A 19,889-nucleotide genomic window follows, 5' to 3' on the forward strand; every position below is an offset into this window, starting at 1 on the left:
CTTAGACAAGTAATGACCTTTTAAATAACATTCCGCTATGTACATAACTCAAACCCCCGTAATTGTATATTTCGAAAGCTAGATATGGGAAATATTTTGATTACATAGTGTCACATTGTTTATAAAGATCACGTGGCTGGTATTTGCATAATCTTTCAAATCGGTTCCCATATCATGCAGAAATCCCGAGAGAGTTTGACCGGTTGACCTCGCTGTTAATTTATGCAGGAAATTACAATAACAATGCTTGGTCGAATGACGCAGTGCCTGAGGGTGGGATCGCCAGTGGTATAGGGGGAGGAGTACCTTCCCGATGGTGATAAGTGGTGCGGATTACCGTCGCCTAGGTGACTGGCGTTGCAAATACCTGGACTGAACCCACGCGTGGACTGAACCATTTGGTTTTTTTTGGGTGTCGATGGTACTTTGACAATAAAAGTAAAGATGCACAGATATCGAGTTTATTGTCTTGTTTATGAGCGGCCAGTATTTCCAACAGCATGAATTACGTGCATTTGCCCAGAAGAAATAAATAATTTCGAATAAAACATCGCGAATATAACCACATTCCTTAAGCTCGACGTACCCCAAAGAACCATGAATACCCGAAATTCCCCCCCCCGATTTCGATTGAAGAGATGAGTTTGCCAAACCGCGTATACAGAAAAAGTGGCAGATGACTTTATTTTTAGAATCATAGACAGTATAGCGAGATGTAAAAAATGTGAAAGAGGCTCCCCATCTAACTATCCTTAATGTTTTTGTGTCGAGTTTGTGTTTGATTCGTTTCGAAAATGTGTTCCTACATTCTTATCCGATTGTGTGTGTTAATAAAAATGTTTGTTTCGCTTTGGATATTTGTAGAGAAGTTTGGATTAGTGTGTACGGTAATGTTTTGTTTGTGTGGGGAAAGCTTATGGCGAGACGCAGCCGGACCTATGTTGTTACAAAAGTTGATAGAGTCGCCCTTTGACGCTTGCGTTTCGAAACCCGGGTGTGGTTTCTCATCAGTCGCGGTGTAGATTCTTTCCTTAGTTTGTGTTTGTGAAAATTTATTTTAATGTATTTTAGTGGTCTTGCTTTTCGATTAGCGAGGCAAGTATATTAATTTTGGTCACGTTGTGAGTCCGTTTGGTGGTTCGGTTGTTTGTTCTATGTTTCTTTACTTCGGTAAATTTGTTTTGACTGGTGTGTCTTTTAGATTTTTGCGGAGGTTTGTGAATTTTTAGGCAATAAGTACCACTGGGGGTACGGATTTTATGTTTATTGGATCAAGATACTCACAAGTATCCTGGTTGATGTGCTTGTTCTCGTACATTTTGATTCATAGTTCGTTTACTTTGTTTACTGTTTGTTCTGGCTTGTTGTGTATAATACTGAGTGTTGCGTAATTGCCTTTCGCATTCGAGTACGTAATCGTTTGTGTTGACAATGACGAAAACCGACCCTTGTCGAGGGTTTTTTTTTCCCGAAATTTGTCTATTGTTTGCAAGCTGGTTTATCGCGATTCTTTTAGCACGCGACATGTTTTGTTTCCTTGTTTGAAAGGGTATCTCTAGAAGTGCGAGTTTAGCAGCTTCAGATAGCTTTCAAGTTTTTGGTTTTTGTTGTTCGTGGAGCCCAATTTGACTTTTCTTTGAATTAGTGTTGTTGCGATTGTTTGTGTCTCACGATGTAGCGTAGTCACATTTTACGACTTTATTTGTTGAAATCCTGAGGTGGTTTTATTCTGTTTGGTTTTGTTGGTGTCCGAATTAATTTTAAGGCCTTTGCCTAGTACTATTTTTCGGAGTTTCATAGTTTGAGCGATGATAGGTTGTTGTTGAATTTCATGTTGTTGTCGGCTTTTCTTTGGAAATAGCTGATTTATTTCCACGGCCATTTTTTCTGTCACTGTTATTTTTATGTGTACGATTTTTGTTATTTCTTTAAGTGTTTGTGTGTTCTATGTCATTTTATGGGGGTTTTTTTGGTAGTTCTCTTTTTGGAGTGTTTGGTGGCCCTGAAAAGGGCCGCTCGGTATGGTTTTTGTTAGCGCTTGGCGCGTTTGTTTTGGCGATGAGCCTATAGCTTTTTTATGCTTCTTTTCGCCGATTCGATGTGCTTGGTAAGTAGGTGTTTGCCGCCTTCTTGTCACTGTGTGTGCGTACATGGACAGTCTGCATAGCCCTTGAATGTGGTCTCGATTTTGATCAAACCATGGAGGTACCTCCATGATCAAACTTACAATTTAGGAGTATATATCAAAACTGATAAATGATTTATGTTTTCACATGGGTTCACAAAAAGTTTCGCCCCGGTGTTCATTTTTGGCCAGGAATTCCATCTACCCACCCTTTGCAGAGTAGTAAGCTTATGGGGCAAGTAAATATGGATGTGCCGGTGCGATTCAACGATCAACCTGTATATCGCATCGAAAGTCAACAATTTTCGGCACGGACTATGATTTTATAAGTTTATACACAGTCCCTCGTGGATAGAGAGACTGTGGTTTATATAAAAATTATAAGGCGCGGGGTATTATATATTGACTGATTACTTTAGCTATAGATAGGCTACATTCAGGACGGGCAGCGACGGGCAGTAATTAGTAGGCAAAACCACGGTCCCTCCACAGAGGGACCGTGGCAAAACAGGTGGTTTTCACCGTGGGCAGAACTCGGTGCAATGATACTGAACATTAATAGTAAGCCTGTCACCTTGAAGGTAATGCTGTAGGTGAAACAAGTAAGCTTACTTCAAACGCACGATGGTACAAACATTCCTACCTCCATGGTACAAACAACACCATAAGTGAAACGTACACATAGAAATACACGCGTTCCTACGTTGTGCCCACCCGGGCCACGCGATTAAAATATGACTGATACTGCTGGATAGTGTTAATTGGGTCGGTAAACAGTCAATTAATAGTTTAATTGACTACCTGGGTGATTGGCAGGTCGTGTCCAACGACGCATATGCAAAGCAGGCCAAAAGACAAAAGTCTCCAAAGATATTGACAGCTGGCCAGAGGTCACCATGAATACGTAATGACGCTTCACTACGCAGAAACTGCGTAGTCAAGCCCTTCTTAACCGGTCAAACTCTCTCGGTATTTTCCTCATGTGTTTTGTTCAATGCTTTAAGATATGTGGCTGAAATTTGTGTGAGTGCAAGCTGTCTAAGGATCTTCAAAAAAATGTATCAGAATTTTTTTAAACCTTCTTAAACAATTTTTATGCCATAAAAACTTCCAGAGCGGTGAATTTAACCCTAGTTAATTTCTTTAAATTGTGCTTTAAAATAATTAAGCAAGATATAAAAAAATATGAGACACAATTTTGAAGAGCGTTGTGGCAGCTTGCATTCCGGCAAGTTTGAGTGAGATATCTTGAAGTCACAAACAAAGGGAAAACCAAGTTTTGAAAGGTTATGCAAATTACCTTTCACGTGATAGTTATGTAAACAATGGTGACACCGTGGTTACCGAAATGTTCCCCTATATCTAGGCTTTCAGAAAATGTATAATTTGCGGGGGTTCTGAGCTCATTAACCACCAGAGAATTATTAGATTTAAAAGGTCACTTACTTGTCTTGCACCCTTAATCATTCGAAACTCGGGTTTTCCGGGTTCGGCAACTTCCCGTAAAATGTTATTCATGGCTGGATGACGGCGGTATATACACAATGGCTGTGACACCATGACGCCATGCTTTTTCAAGCATCTTACTAGTACGACTTTGATGACACGTACATTGCACACAAATCAAACGTTCATCGGCAATGTTTCCAAGTTTCATAAAGATTCTAAAATTTTATCGGATTGAACCTTCGCTCTGGGGAGGGAATGCACCGAACGTTACAACATAAGGAAAGGCTGAGGAACTCTCCGACATGATTTGGACAAACTACAAGCCGAAATGAACCTACTGCTCCTCATAAAAAGTGCAATAATGCATCACAGAGGTCATCTACTCTTTACCGTTGGGTGAGCTCCAATAGACGAAGGTGACACGAAAACTGTAAAAAAATACTGTCTGTAATGCGAACCAACGTATAATTGCGAGATTTGGTTGCACAAGACTGGATACAAGCAGTCTGCAAAGTCTTCTTGGATTTACTTCGAACTGAAAATGTATGAAGAGCGTGTACCGAAAATAATTTTTCGTTTTATTCCCTTCATTAGAAGGCCCAGATGTGATTATTGCAATGTTGCTGCGTTCTGCAACATTGGTCGGTTTGTAAAATCACCAGTGACCTCACGTAGGGTTAAAAATCATATAGCGTAAATCTGTTCGGAAATACCCAAAAACGCATTACCTGCTGTAAGCTATTAATAGAACCATATTATTTTAATTTCATAGAGCGTATAACATCCCCTAGCTTGCAATGTCGGCGTATTTTCTCTTCCTTATTCATAGCGTTGCATGAACGTTTCCGCCCGTTTCAAGAATTTGATACTTACTAATACAGTGAAAGAATCTGAACAGGGCAAAGCATTAATATTCCGCTTGTCAAGATATTAAATATTGATGAGTTTTACTTCTGTCGACCAAGGATAAGCCAATTGACTTTGTTGTTTTCTTACTTTCACAACTGGTGCGGGAAATTCGGCACACTATCGCTTGAATAGGTCAAACACCGCAAGCTTGAAAATTCCACGGGAAGTGGAAACATTTGGCAAAATAATGCTATGGGATTATACTGTCGTACATTGGTGATAATCTATTTCAAAATAGACGTCATGTACCAACAAACACCTGTTCATTCTCTCTAACTAATTGCATAGAATAAGACGGTATCGAAACCAAGTTCAATATCGTCACCGTGAGCGAGAATAACAAGCACATTTCGGTACTTCCTATGTGTCGACTTCGTGAACATGAGATGTCAATATATACTGCTTCACGCTAAATATCCGACTTATTGGGCTTCATGTGGTTGGAAATTACAAACCCCAAAAAATTCTTTGAATTAGAGACCTTTTTTATTGTCGATTAATTGTTACAAAATTCATCAAAAATAAATAAAATGACACACTGAAACAATAAGAACATGACATCTCATTGTATGTGCCAATAGGCGTGGAAGGCCTGTCTGGGAAAAAGAAGAGGAAATATTCCACTGAAAATAGGCACTTCTTTGTTTCACTTTGCAATAAGGCACTTTAATCAAGCTTAGTATAATTCATTTTTGGAAGACCAGGATAAACATATGATGAATTATTTGATAATAAGGCCTAATTAGGGATGATACGTGACTCGAGGCAATTTTCGTTAAATGTAAAAAAATCTTGTTTAAAGTTGAGTTTTTTTCAATGACGCTTCAATACGCGACTGAAACATCTGTCGGTAGATGGCCCGCTCTCGGGAGCGCCCTTCAGCGACGGATCTTTCAGTCTACTTCAATAGGTGAAGGAAGTGCAACAGTCCCATCAAAGTGTCTATTTGTTACAATTAATCAAATTCACGGGGATATCTATTGATGAGAGTAACCAATGCGGGTGTCGAAAAATCAAGGTGCACGCTGGTCGCTGCACTGACACATGAATACTAGTATTATCTCTGGGCACATTTTCAAACTCTTTCATGTTGCATGACATAATATTGTGTAATACCAGTACAAATAGATAAAAAATAGAAAAAACACTGACATTTAATTCCAAACATTGAGTTTGTTAATTTCTGTGAACAATAAATTTTCATCTCTGCAACGGTCTATGTGATTACGAATTTACTACAAGACTTACTGTAAATAATGTTTGAAACCCAATCGGCTTTAACTTTTGATATTTTTCTTTTTTGTAATTGTACTGACGATTTTTGGTCTACACCTACTGTATTTTCTTTATGTCTTGCGTTAAACTAATCCAAAGAGCGGAGAAGGAAATGTTCAGGTGTTACAGTTATTGCCCATTTAGGCAAAATTAAAAAGCATGTATTTTCCAGAAACCTGATCTACCCTGGAAAAACTCGCCGACCCTACAGACTTTTCCCCATTTTCATTCGAGTAAATTCTCCAAGTTTTTATGTTATGGGTCTCAGCCAACAAAAATACATTCTTCTGACCTACGCTAATTTTCGGACGCGTGTTACTGGAAACACACACATTTGTATTTAGTTGGCCTTATTGACTCGAAAAGTTTTACTGTTTTTATCTTCTCGGCTGGCTACATTTCAAAGAATTAATGTTGATATCTTCGGGCATTACACTGTCTTAAATTCACGAGACAGGTTTTGAAGTATACGATGTTTCTCTGCGTACACGAATGTATTGTTGCTTCGCTTTTAGGAAATTACTTCCCGTTTTTTTTGCCGTTCATTGACCGACAAGTGTAAAGATGCAGGGTTATGGTAAGCAATTGTTCAAAAGCATGCCATTCGTATACACGGGAAATGTTATGATGACAGCTGAGTAAACGAAAATTTCGACGCTACATAAGCGTCAGGATAATCAATAGGTTGCAAAAAATTCAGACGGATGGAAAGAAAACACCAGACTTGGTTCAAGGCTGTGATTTGTGAACGTGTGAGTGGGGATAACGCGATACTTCTCTGTTCGTATGAAGCGTGTTAACGTGGTGAACGCGATGAGTGGGGTGAACAGTGTAGAGGGGAGTTTCACCCCAAAGCCGACAGAAACTAAGTAAGACTTAAAGGTAACGCGTTCGATTTCTAGGAAGACCTGACCTGAGCTGCCAAATGTCAAATAAATTTCTATAAAACAGAGGAGACACAAGAGAAAATGTTGTAAATGCTAAAAAATTTTAAAATTCACCGAATTGAAGTCTAAGAAAACACCTGAAGTACATCATTGCACCAAAGTGTAGGAGAGGGCTGCATGAGTTCATCGATGGAGAGTGGTACATTTTTAATCTGAGAACCCACAATGTGTTATGTAGTTGAAAAAGCATTCAAACTGAAAAAGCCGTCTCGTCGCCGTCACATACTGGGGTCTAGTGGTAAGTTTTCAGCGACTAATAAAAAATCAAACGCCAGGGGATTATCTGTTAAGTTGTACTACAAAAAGAGAAATCGAGGCACATCGTGGTCTTGTTTTCCTGTAATATTACGCGAGGACAAAGCTCAGCCTCTAAGGAGGAGACGGCGAACTATTTCGCTTTCTTTGGATTGACCCTCTCAAGTTCAGCCATCGTCTCCTGTGGCAAGTCCCAGACCACTTCATTGCCTCGTGCGAAGTATATTTGTCCCTCGGTTTCTGGATCATTGCTGCGATGCATCATCCAGCTACCGATGAGAGTTGCTTCCTCCACAAACAGGCCACAGATGCAGCGCTTGCCAGCGTCGCTTCCACGCTCCTGAACTTTCAGGTTTTGGAGGAGCTCCGGCAGCCGACTCCTCCCTTCTTCGAGCGTTGTGGAATAGAGCTTCGAGCCAGATTTTCCTTGCGCAGAAGCCGTTTCCGGCAGCGGAGCGGGCGGCCTGTCTGTCCGAGACAGATGATTCCGTTTGGGGCTCTGGAGGTGTTGTTCCCCCATCGGCGCCGTTGCCAAGTAGCTCGCCGTGCTCAATGCTTCCTTCTTGATAAACTCTGTATATCCCTTATCGTTCGGCTTCCCAACGCATGGTTTTGTAATGGGGTACATGAGTTTCAAATCTTGAACGTGCTGGCCCGGAATAGGGTGCCGTTGGAAATATCTCAAGAGCGCCGGCATGTTGGGAAACTTGCAATCTTCAGTAACATAGTACTTTCCTCCGTCCGTGTTGACATGGAAATGGAATATGTTTTTATTGTGGTAACTGTAAAAACAAGAATGGAAAACAAGGCGGCGTGAATTCTACAATTAAAATGTGACGACACAGTGTGAACAACGAATATGACGGGAAGGCAGCGGCCTCCTCAGAGTTGAGTCAAATACCCGCCATCGCTCGTGCACATATGTCGTGAACTGGTCAAAATCTCGTGGTATACCATTGCATGGTGTCAATGAAACCGTGTTCTCCCATATTTGCTTTAACTTTGCCACACAATACATTTGAACGGTGTCGGACTAACCGTTTCAGTGGCGGAGATGTTTTGGCCAACTTGGAAAATTAGAAAATTGGCAAGAAGGATACAACGTATAAACAATTTCAACGAAGAAATCAGCCTAAATAGTTAAGGCGGAACGCTTTTTACATATATGTAACTTTCAAACAAAATAATTTCGGCAAAAATGGCAATTTTGACGAACACATCCACATATATTAATCAAATTCCAATAACTTTATCCCTTGGCATTTAAAGACCGAATTTGAAAATATCAAGTTGTGGTTTTAGGGGAAAAAAAGATGCTTTGAACCTCTATTGAGAAATTTGCCCCTAAAGAATTACATATGAAAATTTCATCATCATTTAAAAAGGCCATATTTTTGTGCTTTTTTATGTCAACGGCAACTTTTTGTACTATTCCAAAAAGCATGTTGAAATGCCCATTATGCAGCTTTTCAAGAAACAGGGTGTAAAATGCATTGTTATTGTTAACATCTGAATTTGAATCGGAACTAAAATTCACCTGTCAACAACAACAATGCAGTTTACATACGTGAAGGATGAGCTGACGAGCTGAACACTGTGTATCTTGACATGCCTTAATTTGGGAGCAGAACAAGAAACTGCCGTTGACATACAAAACAAAAAAACAGTGAAAAATCCTCAGGAAACATAACAATTGAGTTCAAAAAACCTGACAAGCATCTTTATTTCTTTGAAGTCTTTGAAGGAGAAAAAGATGAAAACATTTTCAACGCCTTTACTAATGCACATTTCATGTTAATTCAATGAAACTCTATCTAGAGCATACCTAGGAATTATGTTCCAAATATAAGGGCAATTTGACCGACAAGTCTCGACTTCTTAGGTTCTGACTGTCACATTTTCTATGCTCATTTGCATATTTTAAGGACCGGCATAGCCATTTGAACACACTCTGGATGTTAAGACGTCTGTTTCTATAATTCTATAATAACATCGAACAAACTATGCAGCAGTGCACGTGGCGCCGTTTCTATTCAATTTTAATTTAAACTATTGCTACACATGGTGTAAAGTCAAATTTCTTACTGTCATTTGAAGAGCGCTTTTACCCGTCAACACCAGAACTAAATAACAGGCTGTTATTCTAAAGTCGTTTCCAAATAAAAAACTAAACTTCAGTATCGTTGGATACACACATAAGTCAGTTTGTCATATTGATTTTGGATATTTTTTCGAGCGGCATAATGTTTGCAGCCATTTTGGGGTGCATCGCTAGATAGAACACACACTTCTTGCACGGACGTGGTGACAAGTATAAATGCATGCACAACTCAGTTCGTACAATGGCATGAAATAACTTGAAAGCTAAATCATGACGTCACAATAATGATAAAGATGCAGCAACGGAAGCGTTAACGGCCATCACTTCGGTGAATTCGGTGAAAGAACGACCCTGTTCCCGTGTGAACAGCCATGGTAGTAATTAAGGTAGAATGCACCTCGGGGACAGATATTCAGACTCTCAAACTTTTTCAATTCTTTTCTGATCTACCACTTGTGGGGGCTCATTTTAAAGCTCTTGGTGTAAGAAAACTTATCACTGGCTTAGTTTTTCGAAAATCGAAAACTTTATTTTTCTCCATAGAGTTAACACAGGGATGGCGGCCATTTTGAATTTCAAATATCGGTAAATCTTGGGTTATTTGTTTCTCTCGTGCCAAAAATTGCACGGTGACCACCGAGTTTTATTCTTGATTTTGAAAGTAAATGGTTGAAAGATTCCTTGAGGAAAGTTTGAGCAAAAGTTTAAGTCCTTTACTTTCGAGGCGCGAACTACCTTAAGGCGACTCCGTTGATTTTGCCAGACCGCCAGGAACCACGATTATTGAGTGACCGTACGCTCTGACATAACTAAAGTACATGTACTCCTTAAAATTAAAACACCAAAAGGCCCTCCGCAAACTTACTTTGCCGACACCGTGTAATTACCCGGCTTTGACATACTGTCCCTGACCAAAAATGAATACGCTGGACGACCGCCCAGTGACCCTTCAACCTGCAAACAAGAACAAAAGAACAAGTTATAAACATAAATAAATAAATAAATAAATAAATAAATAAATAAATAAATAAATGGGCAAATAAAATTAATGCATGCATGAATATTTAGATTTGAAATGGTCATAGCGGTTGGTCCAAACTATTAATAGCTGTAACATTCGAAATTTTCATTTTTTTTAAAGACATTTTCTTGTTGTTCTCCCATGATGTACAAAATCATCAGCATTGCCAACACGATGCCATTGTTCGTTGGATAGATGCAGACTATCTTGACAAGTTGAATGCTGAGAATTTCAACTTGACGCTTTGGGTTCAGACCAGGAACTATATTTTACCACAGTCCCCATCCTTGAATTTACAGCCGAAACAAAACACGGTCAAAAACATAAAAAAAACAGCACAACTTATGTGCAGATCTGAAACGACAGACATACTAATCTTTTGTTTGCATTAATACTGTGTCACCCGTGTGACAGACTATCAAATTCTGACACTTCTTAAGAACGTGAAAGAGGTCACTCTGTAACTTCCAACTTGTACGATACCACGGGTCTTAAAGTCACGTGACTTCTTTCGCCACAGAATCCTGAAACTTTTCGATGTGCATATCTTCCGCATTCAATTCATTTGACCAAATGAACAATCACTGTAAAATTTTTCATTCTTGGCTAAGAGTAGAATATGAAGCGGCAGTATTCCTGACAAACATTGTGACAGACTCGACAACAGAATGTGGTACATACATTTATACATCACAACTGAACGAAATAAATCCACCATCGGGACTGATATCAATGATCCAGTAGGGCATAGCAATAACATTCGTATGACGTAATACTGTAAACCTCTTAAGAACTAGTTTTACCTCTCTAGTTGTCAGGGTACCATGGTAACATGGAAGCTCGGTGATATCGGTACTTTCAGATCTAGTTTCTGAGTAAAACACATCTTCAGTGGCGAGATTTCTGGGTGGGGGCGGAGGTGGCGGTCGTTCGGGGATGTCGGCTGGTAGAGTGTCACTTGGTAGCCTGCCCGGCCTGGGAGGTAGCTCTGGTAGAGTGGCAGGAAGTGATACTTTTCTTAACCCTTTATATCGTGGTGAGGTCACTGGTGGTGCGAGATCGTCGGTCGAGCGACTCCTTGGGAAGACTTTCTTCTGTGATGGCTTGCTGTCACTTATCAGTACGGTGCTTGATAGTAAGCCGTCAACCGTCTCGTCCCAGTTAACGCTCTTTTTTCTTGTGGTGTCATAGGCGGTCAAGTCCCCAGACCTGAGCCCGTGTTTTTCGAGAAAGTTCCGGAGAGAAATTCTTATGGAAGAACCCGGATGCACAGGCACTGTGTGCGATTCAGGGCCTGAATTCTGCAAATTGAGTATGACTTCAATGGTTGTAGACGCCATGTTGCTTTACCTGAAAAAAACGATAGCGTAAAAGGATCTGAATTACACAATACTGCACGAATTCCTCGATCGCACGATGCTCTCTCAAAACGCCAGCATCTACGGAAGCAATTTGGTCCCACTGCAGTTAAATATTTCGATTATTGTTCCCTTCGTCAGCATTATCTGCAAATCAAGTGAGTGCACAGCACGGGGTCAATACACCTGAACGACTCGGACAAAAAGCCTACTACAAGACGCGGGTGACTTAAATTTGATCACTTACATGAAAATGTACAGCGTTATTTATTATAAATTTTTAAAGGAATGACCTTGTTCAGTGCCAATGGTAATTCTACGCTGCAAAATCGCTTTTTGGTTGGTTGTCTTAAACTATATTTTATTATTACAGAGTGCATTTCTCCAAAGGTGCATCCCCACTAACTGCAAACATTTTCATTTACAATTTTGCCAAATGATTTTTTTTGCTTTTTTATTGATCGCACCCCGTTAACACAGTCTTAACAAGCAAACTAGCGGCCGATATTGCTCGCTGTAATTTTTTCCGGGGAAAAAAAACAACAAACAAATGTTTCATTGCATAGCACCCTGAAGCTGAAAGGAATATCACCATATTGCACCGTGGCAATCATCATCTCTCCTCCGCACAGATTTGTCATTGGCGTCACGGTGTCTGCGCACTGCAAAACTGACACACCTTCAGGTACGCATGCTCAGTATGTAACATGGTTGTATTGCTTGTGATATTCTCTTTTATGGTAATGGGAACCTCGCACTGAGAAAATGTAGAGATTTCTAATGCCAAATATTAAGGTAGTGATTAAATATACCCGCCATTATACCGATAAGCTAGTAGCTGTAACGGTTTGATGATTTCTCACAATTTTTGCTTTGTGTGTCAACCAAAGTTTTGTTCTACTCCACAGAGCATGTTGAAATATCCAATATTTAGCTTGTCAACACAGCCTCTGTGAGAGTAAAATCGATGTTTGATATTGTTTTACATTTGAATTCTACTCAAGACTAGAAGTCACTTGTCAACAATAATAATGAAGATCACACATGTATAGGGTGAGTTGACGACCTAAATTCTTTGTATTTTAAGGTAGTATGCGCCTCAAAGTGAAAGACTTGAACTGTTGCTCAAACTTTCCTTAAGGAATCTTTCAACCATTCTCTTTCAAAATCAAGAATAAAAATTGGGGTCACCGTGCAAATTTTGGTACTAGAGAAACAAATAACCCAAGATTTACCGATATTTGAAATTCAAAATGGCCGCCATCCCTGTGTTAACTCTATGGAGAAAAATATAATTTTCGAATTTCGAAAAACTAAGCAGGTGAAACGTTTTCTTTCACCAAGAGCTTTAAAATGAACCCCCACAAGTGGTATATCAGAAGAGAATTGTAAAAGTTTGAGAGTCCGAATGTCTGTCCCCGAGGTGCGTTCTACCTTAACAGTATTTTAGGAGTAGAACAACAAAGTAGTCAACATTGGGAAAAAAAGCACAAATAGTGAAAGAATTACCAAAAAAATACAGCTACTGGCCCTTTAATGAGGATATCCCTAAGATTAGACGCTTCATATTAAATTTTAAAGATGTAAGCCAAGTGGTATCTGGGGAAACAACATTTCGACAAAAATTGAAAAAAAAACCCCGCCCTACAAATTTGCATCCGGAAAGTTCATCATCGTGTCATCATTCTAGTACAAACTATGACGGCGGCGACGCTGTAACTGACGAGTTATAATGTGGAACTGGAACTTGTTTATTGCAGTTGTTATAGCACCATAGCTAGGCGTCATGGCCCAGCCGCTGATATATCAGAGTATAGCTCACATCACAGGGTACAGGGGACAGTCCCCTGGGGTGGGGAGGAAGGTGTTTTTTGTGCAACGGTTTACCTTATTTGATTTTATTAATTTTGACTATGATATTTCAAATAAAGAGTTCAACTCTACACCGTCTGACTGCTTTATTATTACCGACAAGTCCTTATCTCCTCTCCAACTTGTGTATACACCTCTGTAATTGCTCCGAAAACATTGCCAACTTGCTAATCCGCTGTCGGTATCAGCGGATTAAGTGATTGAGTCAACACCACAGCCGTCCTTATTTCACTACGTGTGGGACGGCTGTGGTGTTGACTTAATAAGCTAATCCGCTGATACGCTCAGTCATTAACAAGTTGGCAATGTTTGCGCAGCAATTAGAGTGGTATGTGCACTGGTTGACGAGGAGATAAGGAATTGTAGGTATTGGAAACACAGTCAGACAGTTTGGAGTCGAAAGCAAGTTGGCAATGTTTTTGGAGCAATTACAGTGGTTTATTCACAAGTTGGAGAGGAGATAAGGACTTGTCGGTAATAATAAAGCAGTCAGACGGTGTGAGTTGAACTTTTTATTTGAAATATCACAGTCAAAATTAATAAAATCAAATAAGGTAAACCGTTGCACAAAAAACACCTTCCTCCCCACCCCAGGGGACTGTCCCCTGTACCCTATGGATCAACGCTCACATGAGAGAGGGCGAAAGGCCGTGGCTCAGGGTGAGTATATAATACTATGGCTATTACGGATAACGACGCCATGAAATCACAGTTCAAGAAGACTTGCATCGACCTTTGAAAAGAATCTAAAGCATAAATATGAATTGCTCGGTCGTGGTATGCTATATCCAATTTTTCAGACCCACTCAATGAATAAATTAAAACGATATGTAGAACGCTGATTTCTTCTATGAGTAGAATTTCTCACTGGATAAACTAGCCCGTTTGCTTGGAGACAATTCATAATTATTGGGACATGCGTACACTTAATTTTGGCCTCAGCTGTTAGTTTTGTGTTTGCCAGTGTTTTTCTTCTGTCTACAGAATGCACTTCACACGTATTATATTAAATAAAAACGATGTTATCTATGTATAAAAAGCACGAAGTTTTTGACGAACACACAGCTAAGGGAGCGTCCAGTTATAGTGGCTAGGGTGGGTCGGCCGAATTCGGGGGGGGAGGGGGTTGTCATCTGAAATTGAATTGCTTTTTCAAAATGTACTGGGAGTGGATCATTTGATTTTCGATAAACACTTCATCCAGTCAGAATGCATTATTTCAGTTCACAAAAAACATTCCAGGAAACTAAGGCGATTCTCCGGTTGTTTTTTACTTATTCTCTGAAGTCAGTACACTGTGGTCGGCATACAAGAACATGTGTTAGTGTCTTATTCTTGGCCTAGTTACAAAGACTTGTCTTACAAGAGCTTTTACCAGCAGGGTGGGGATGACAGGTATCAGCATATGCTGTGACTTACGTTTGGTAGAAGCACAATTAGCATATACACGGACCTATATGGAAATGCTACGACTGAGCTGACACAACTTGAGTTATTTTATACTCCATTGTGGATCAGTATCAAATTGAGATCTATTTAGGCACAGACTCCCTGTCTGTGATTTAGGATAGCTGCCTAACATTTATTTCAAGTTTCAATAGTAACAGCCCCGTAATAAAAATTGGGAAGTGTTTATTTGCCTATGAGACATCTCTTAGCCTATGTTGGACGCCATACGATAGTTGACACAGGTTACATTTACTCCATGACGGAGCTGTATCAAAGTACGATCTACTTCGGATAACATATTTATTGCACTATATTCATACAAAGTGTAAATATCAACGGCGTTCTAATAAAATTTTGGGAAGTGATTACATTTGACACAGGGTTTAGCCATACCTTGGGGCCGTATGACACAAAACATACGATAATTGACAGATTATATTCACTAAAAGATGGATCTGTATCAAAGTAAGATCTATTGAGGACGAAACATTTAGTGCACTTTATTTATACAAGGTTAAATATCAAGAACCTTCTATGCCTTCTTCAGGGGTCATCAAACTTTTATAACCTTGGGGAGGGGGGAGGGGCATCAGCACTTTTTAGTGGATATGGTTCTATTATTTTGACAGAAGCGCACGAAGAATTTGCAGGCTCACCCCGGCCATAATAAGTTAACGCTTCCTATGGAAGACAGGCAGGTTAAAATTCTCACCGAAAACTTCGCGAATGGCACCGCATTACCGTATTTATGGGCCTACGACACAGTAATGTATAGTATTCAGTATCTGACTGTCAAACATAGGAAGCCGGTCATGCGTGATAGGGTTATCCGACACAGAGCCAGCTTGGCCCCTCAGGGCACTGCTCCGTAGAGATAACCCTGGCATTGTCCGTTCATTGTAACCTACGTAGCGAGGTCATTCCGCTATGGCAGGTTGAATATTGAGTTTGGCGATTTCCCATGTCATACAGGGATACATTTTTTGAAATTCCGTGTTCGAGTCTTCCTCAAACTTGGGCAAGTTTGATGAGAAACTCCGTCAGACTTTACGATAGTCGCGGTGCCTAACGACGAGACAAAAGTTAACAGAATATGTTTTCGACCTGTTTAGTACTTCGAGCTCCAGGGTCCTGACATCTGTATACATGATCGCAACCGCAACCGCAGCCGCACCACGTTTAATAAATGGCTCGAATAGTGGATATATTGTGCTGTCTTGCATATAGTTAGATCTACTGAAAGTACAACATGATGGAACGCACTTTGTTTCTGTAGCATTGCCAACGTTACATCCGTGCGCTAAAACAACAGAGATGGCAAAAGGATGACGATACACACTCGACCGTTCCCTGTCTCCTGGGGGAGGGGTTACTTGTATTATTTTCATACAAAGTTATGCCGCCGGCCAGTTGAAAATATCGATCATGAACATTCCAAAATTTACTACCCCTTGTAGCGATTATCTTTACAATATATGGGAATTTTTACCGTTATTCTCCTGCATGTGAAGTTCTCCACTGTAGCACGGGACATTTTCTCTGTCACTGACCATAGCTTTTTTGGGAGGTCTATGCAGTGACCTATCTTTAGATTTTTTTGTAGATGAAAAGTTACCCTATGTTTAGGGATTTTTTCGTTTGAAAGTGACCCATCCGGGAGGCACATACCCCTTTACCATTCTGAAGGAGTGCTGGTCTCCCCTGTGAGGCACAGTGTAATCGACATACTGTGGTGCGCTGGCTTCTTAGGGGCTGGACAACTAAGTGCAGCCTTACCTTTCCCAAACAGCAACAATTCAATCAAGCTAGCGTTTGAGTTGGCGGAGACCCGTACACGACTGCATCTTTCCGTCTAGTCACTAATTACAGTGTAGGAGACGGTACCCGCATCATGCCATTCACTCGCACATTCTAATCAGCCTGATTAGTGACGCGCATGGGTGGATTACCGAGATTCACACCGTCCCTATGAACGTTATCAACAGATAAACTATCGCGCAAACCACAATCAAGGAACGGGTGCTGTGCAACTAGTGCGGAAAGGAGACCCTGTTGAGCTCCAGCCTGGCAGATCCGTCGCCATCGTCGCCCTTTAGCGATGGGTCTTTCAGTCTATAATAACTCCAGTCCGACTATGTGAAGGGACATGCCATGGGAGGTGTTGGGAAGTCCCTGTATATCGCATGTATATAGTAGTAGTCTCGTGGCAAAAATAAACTGAACCCCTGACAATTGGGTTCAAAGGTCAAATCTACAATTTCTGGACTGCGTATACGTTTCTTCTACAGCCGCAAGTATGCCTTGACGAGATGAACCATTAAAACCCGAAAAGTTGCAAATTATTGCTCCTTAAAGTTCCCTATATGGATCCATAATCCCTCTCGGCACCCACAGGCACCATAAACAGATCAGACCACTTGAACATTGGGCCAAGCATGTAAACGTATGGATCCAAAATCACGTGAGCAAATGACACTTTAGGTCAAAGTTCTTGTTGTGCGTTGCTATGGCTCGTAAAGTATTGCGTTTGATTTCATGACATAACGTAACCCAAACATTCCTTGGTGATCACAGTTCTTCTACGCATATTATGCGCACCAATACAAGGAAAAACAAATATAGTAAGAAAGATACTGAATTGCAACGTCTGGCGCTCTAAGATGCAAAAGTTTGATTTACGTTCGATCAGAATGAGGAATAATGTAGTTTCTGAACTTACACATTGGAAGTTTGTTTCCCTATAGACAGAGAGGTCGTACTTTATTATACCCATTACACAAGTTACGTGCACTCAGGCTTCAAAGGCATGACACAACGACAACAACAACAACAACAACAACAACATGTTCACTCCGCAAATTTCTTTCCTATTTCACAAACATCTGATCTGCATGATGGGCTATCACTCATGACTGCAAATCGCACTCTACATGGGAAGTGATACCTCAGGAACTGATCATGACTTCGAAACAAAACGCTACAAAAGTACCGGTATGCCATCACAGTTATTGAGGAAATTGAACATGGAATGATGTAAATACATTTAAGTTCGATGATAAAGGAATGTTTCGAAGTAAACTGTCAACCATTATCTCACCAAATCAAGAATAAAAATCAGGGGTCACAGTGCAGTTTGGCACTTGACAAACAAATCACCTACCATATTATCGATATTTGAAATGCAAAATGGCTGCCATCCCTGCGGTTAACTTGGAGTCCGTAGAGAAAAAAAATTTCGATTCACGGAAAAATAAAAAAGTGAATTTTTTCCTACTCGAAGAGCTTTAAAATGAGCACCCACAAATGCTAGATCAGCAAAAATTGTAAAAAATTTGAGAGTCCCAATATCTGTCTCCGAGGCACATTCTATCTTATGGCACAAATAGTATAGCAATTTCTAGACATCATCATTTGTGTAAAGTCAATATATTCATAGTTATGGATCTACGGTTATGCCTATGCAAGCCAGGTACTAGCATGCATTGGAATTCCAGAAATACTCGGACCCTCCCCTTCACAGTAGTCGGCCATGTTGTTCCGCCGACCCAGTTTTGTCTCTGGACAAATTGATTAAGGTACACGACTGTTCAAAAGAGAACAAAGCATTTAAATCCTATGCACAGACAACGCAAACAAGCACTAATGCGAGAACAACCGCGGGATTGAGGAATGCCGCTTTAAAGCGCCATTTACGGTAATTGAACGGTGGATGCGTTTCTCGGTAATCTTATTTTGTTGGTAAAATCATGCTCCCTCTATCGACAGGGACTGTGGTGCTGTTATTGTTTGTAATGAATTCTAAATAAGTTTGGAGTAGAATTCATCCGTCAAAAGTAACACCGTATATGTACATAATGTGATGTATTGGCAAGACTAATACTCTATTTCATCATACTCTGGATTGAATAATAAGAATGTTTTTTCCCTAGAATATAAATAAAAATATAAAAATAATATCAACAGTTTCAGCTATTGTCATTTTAATTAACTAGGATACTTTCCCGTGTAATTAAATGGCTCACTATCCCATAGGAACAGGTAAGAAGGAGAATGTATGTATAGATTCATGTATGTTTGCACAGTCCCCGCGAAGGGATTATTGTGGTATTTCAAAGGTACTCGGCGGTTCGGAGTAACACTGAGTTCGATATTTACATATGTATGTATGTACGTACGTAAACGCATGTATGTATAGCTAGCTAGCTAGCTAGCTAGCTATATGTATCTTCGTAGGTATCCATGTATGTATCAATGTACACGTATTTACGTGTCTATGTTTCGCAAATCTGTCACGATGGGCTTAAAGCTTGGAACACTTGAAGTTTTAGCAAGCGAGCCATGTTTATTGAACCATGAAGGTTGTTTGAATGCCTCCATGATCAAAAGCAACTGGATCGCATTTAAGTATGAACGAAGTAGTTTTTTTTTGAAACGGGCTAGGCTGCCTTTTTTCGTAAGTGTAGTGTCTGTTTTCTTCAGTTTGGCAAGAATGAAGCACTAATACCTTTGTAGCTCGGATGACAATGGTAGTGGCGGTACATGTATGCGGAAACTGTGCCAAACAAATGTACTAAATATATATTGATACTGACAGCAGCACGTACGAGTTATGTTCTACTGCATATAACGCCGCCAATAGTTCATCATGGGACGTGACCTCTCTGCTGTCGCTCACAGTAGCGTCAGCCACGATGGACACAGAGGGTTAATAGCAAGTGAACAAAGAAAGGAAACACAACCAGTACATTGTCATGGCCCAAAAACTATTTAAAAACTCTTCTGTAGTTGGTCTCATCTACAGATAAACTTCTTCCCACTGACGCTAGTACCTACCTTGGCTTCTTAAGTGGGCCAATTAACCACGGCCTGTCGGACGGCAACACCATCGACTCCACCAATCAATCGTCCGAGTGTGTTTGTCAGCGAGGCGTCCGTTGTCCTCGATACAACTCTCTCTTGGATGTGCTAAACACGTTCCACTTGCGGTGTAACTTTCTCAAATTGCACATTCAGTGTTTCATGTACATCCCACCTCATACTGTTGACGAAAAACCACGAAATTATCTCCCGACTTCTGCAGACGAATGCCGCGAATGGTAGACGCGGAAGTGCATACCTTCCGCATTCA

At 40.3% G+C, this 19,889-nt stretch overlaps 1 protein-coding gene across 1 annotated transcript; it reads right to left on the reverse strand.

The window, feature by feature from the left end:
* Window positions 1-5,081: 5,081 nt before the first annotated feature.
* LOC139135055 (uncharacterized) lies at window positions 5,082-19,889 on the reverse strand (the record flags this gene model as incomplete). The annotated part of the gene is given in 4 exon segments (XM_070702247.1): window positions 5,082-7,742; window positions 9,927-10,015; window positions 10,886-11,432; window positions 19,595-19,889. Coding segments are annotated over 3 exon segments (1,275 nt in total). The 5' UTR covers window positions 11,423-11,432; window positions 19,595-19,889.

The sequence above is a fragment of the Ptychodera flava genome, chromosome 6 (assembly GCF_041260155.1).
Source record: "Ptychodera flava strain L36383 chromosome 6, AS_Pfla_20210202, whole genome shotgun sequence".
NCBI classification, from domain to species: Eukaryota; Metazoa; Hemichordata; class Enteropneusta; family Ptychoderidae; genus Ptychodera; species Ptychodera flava.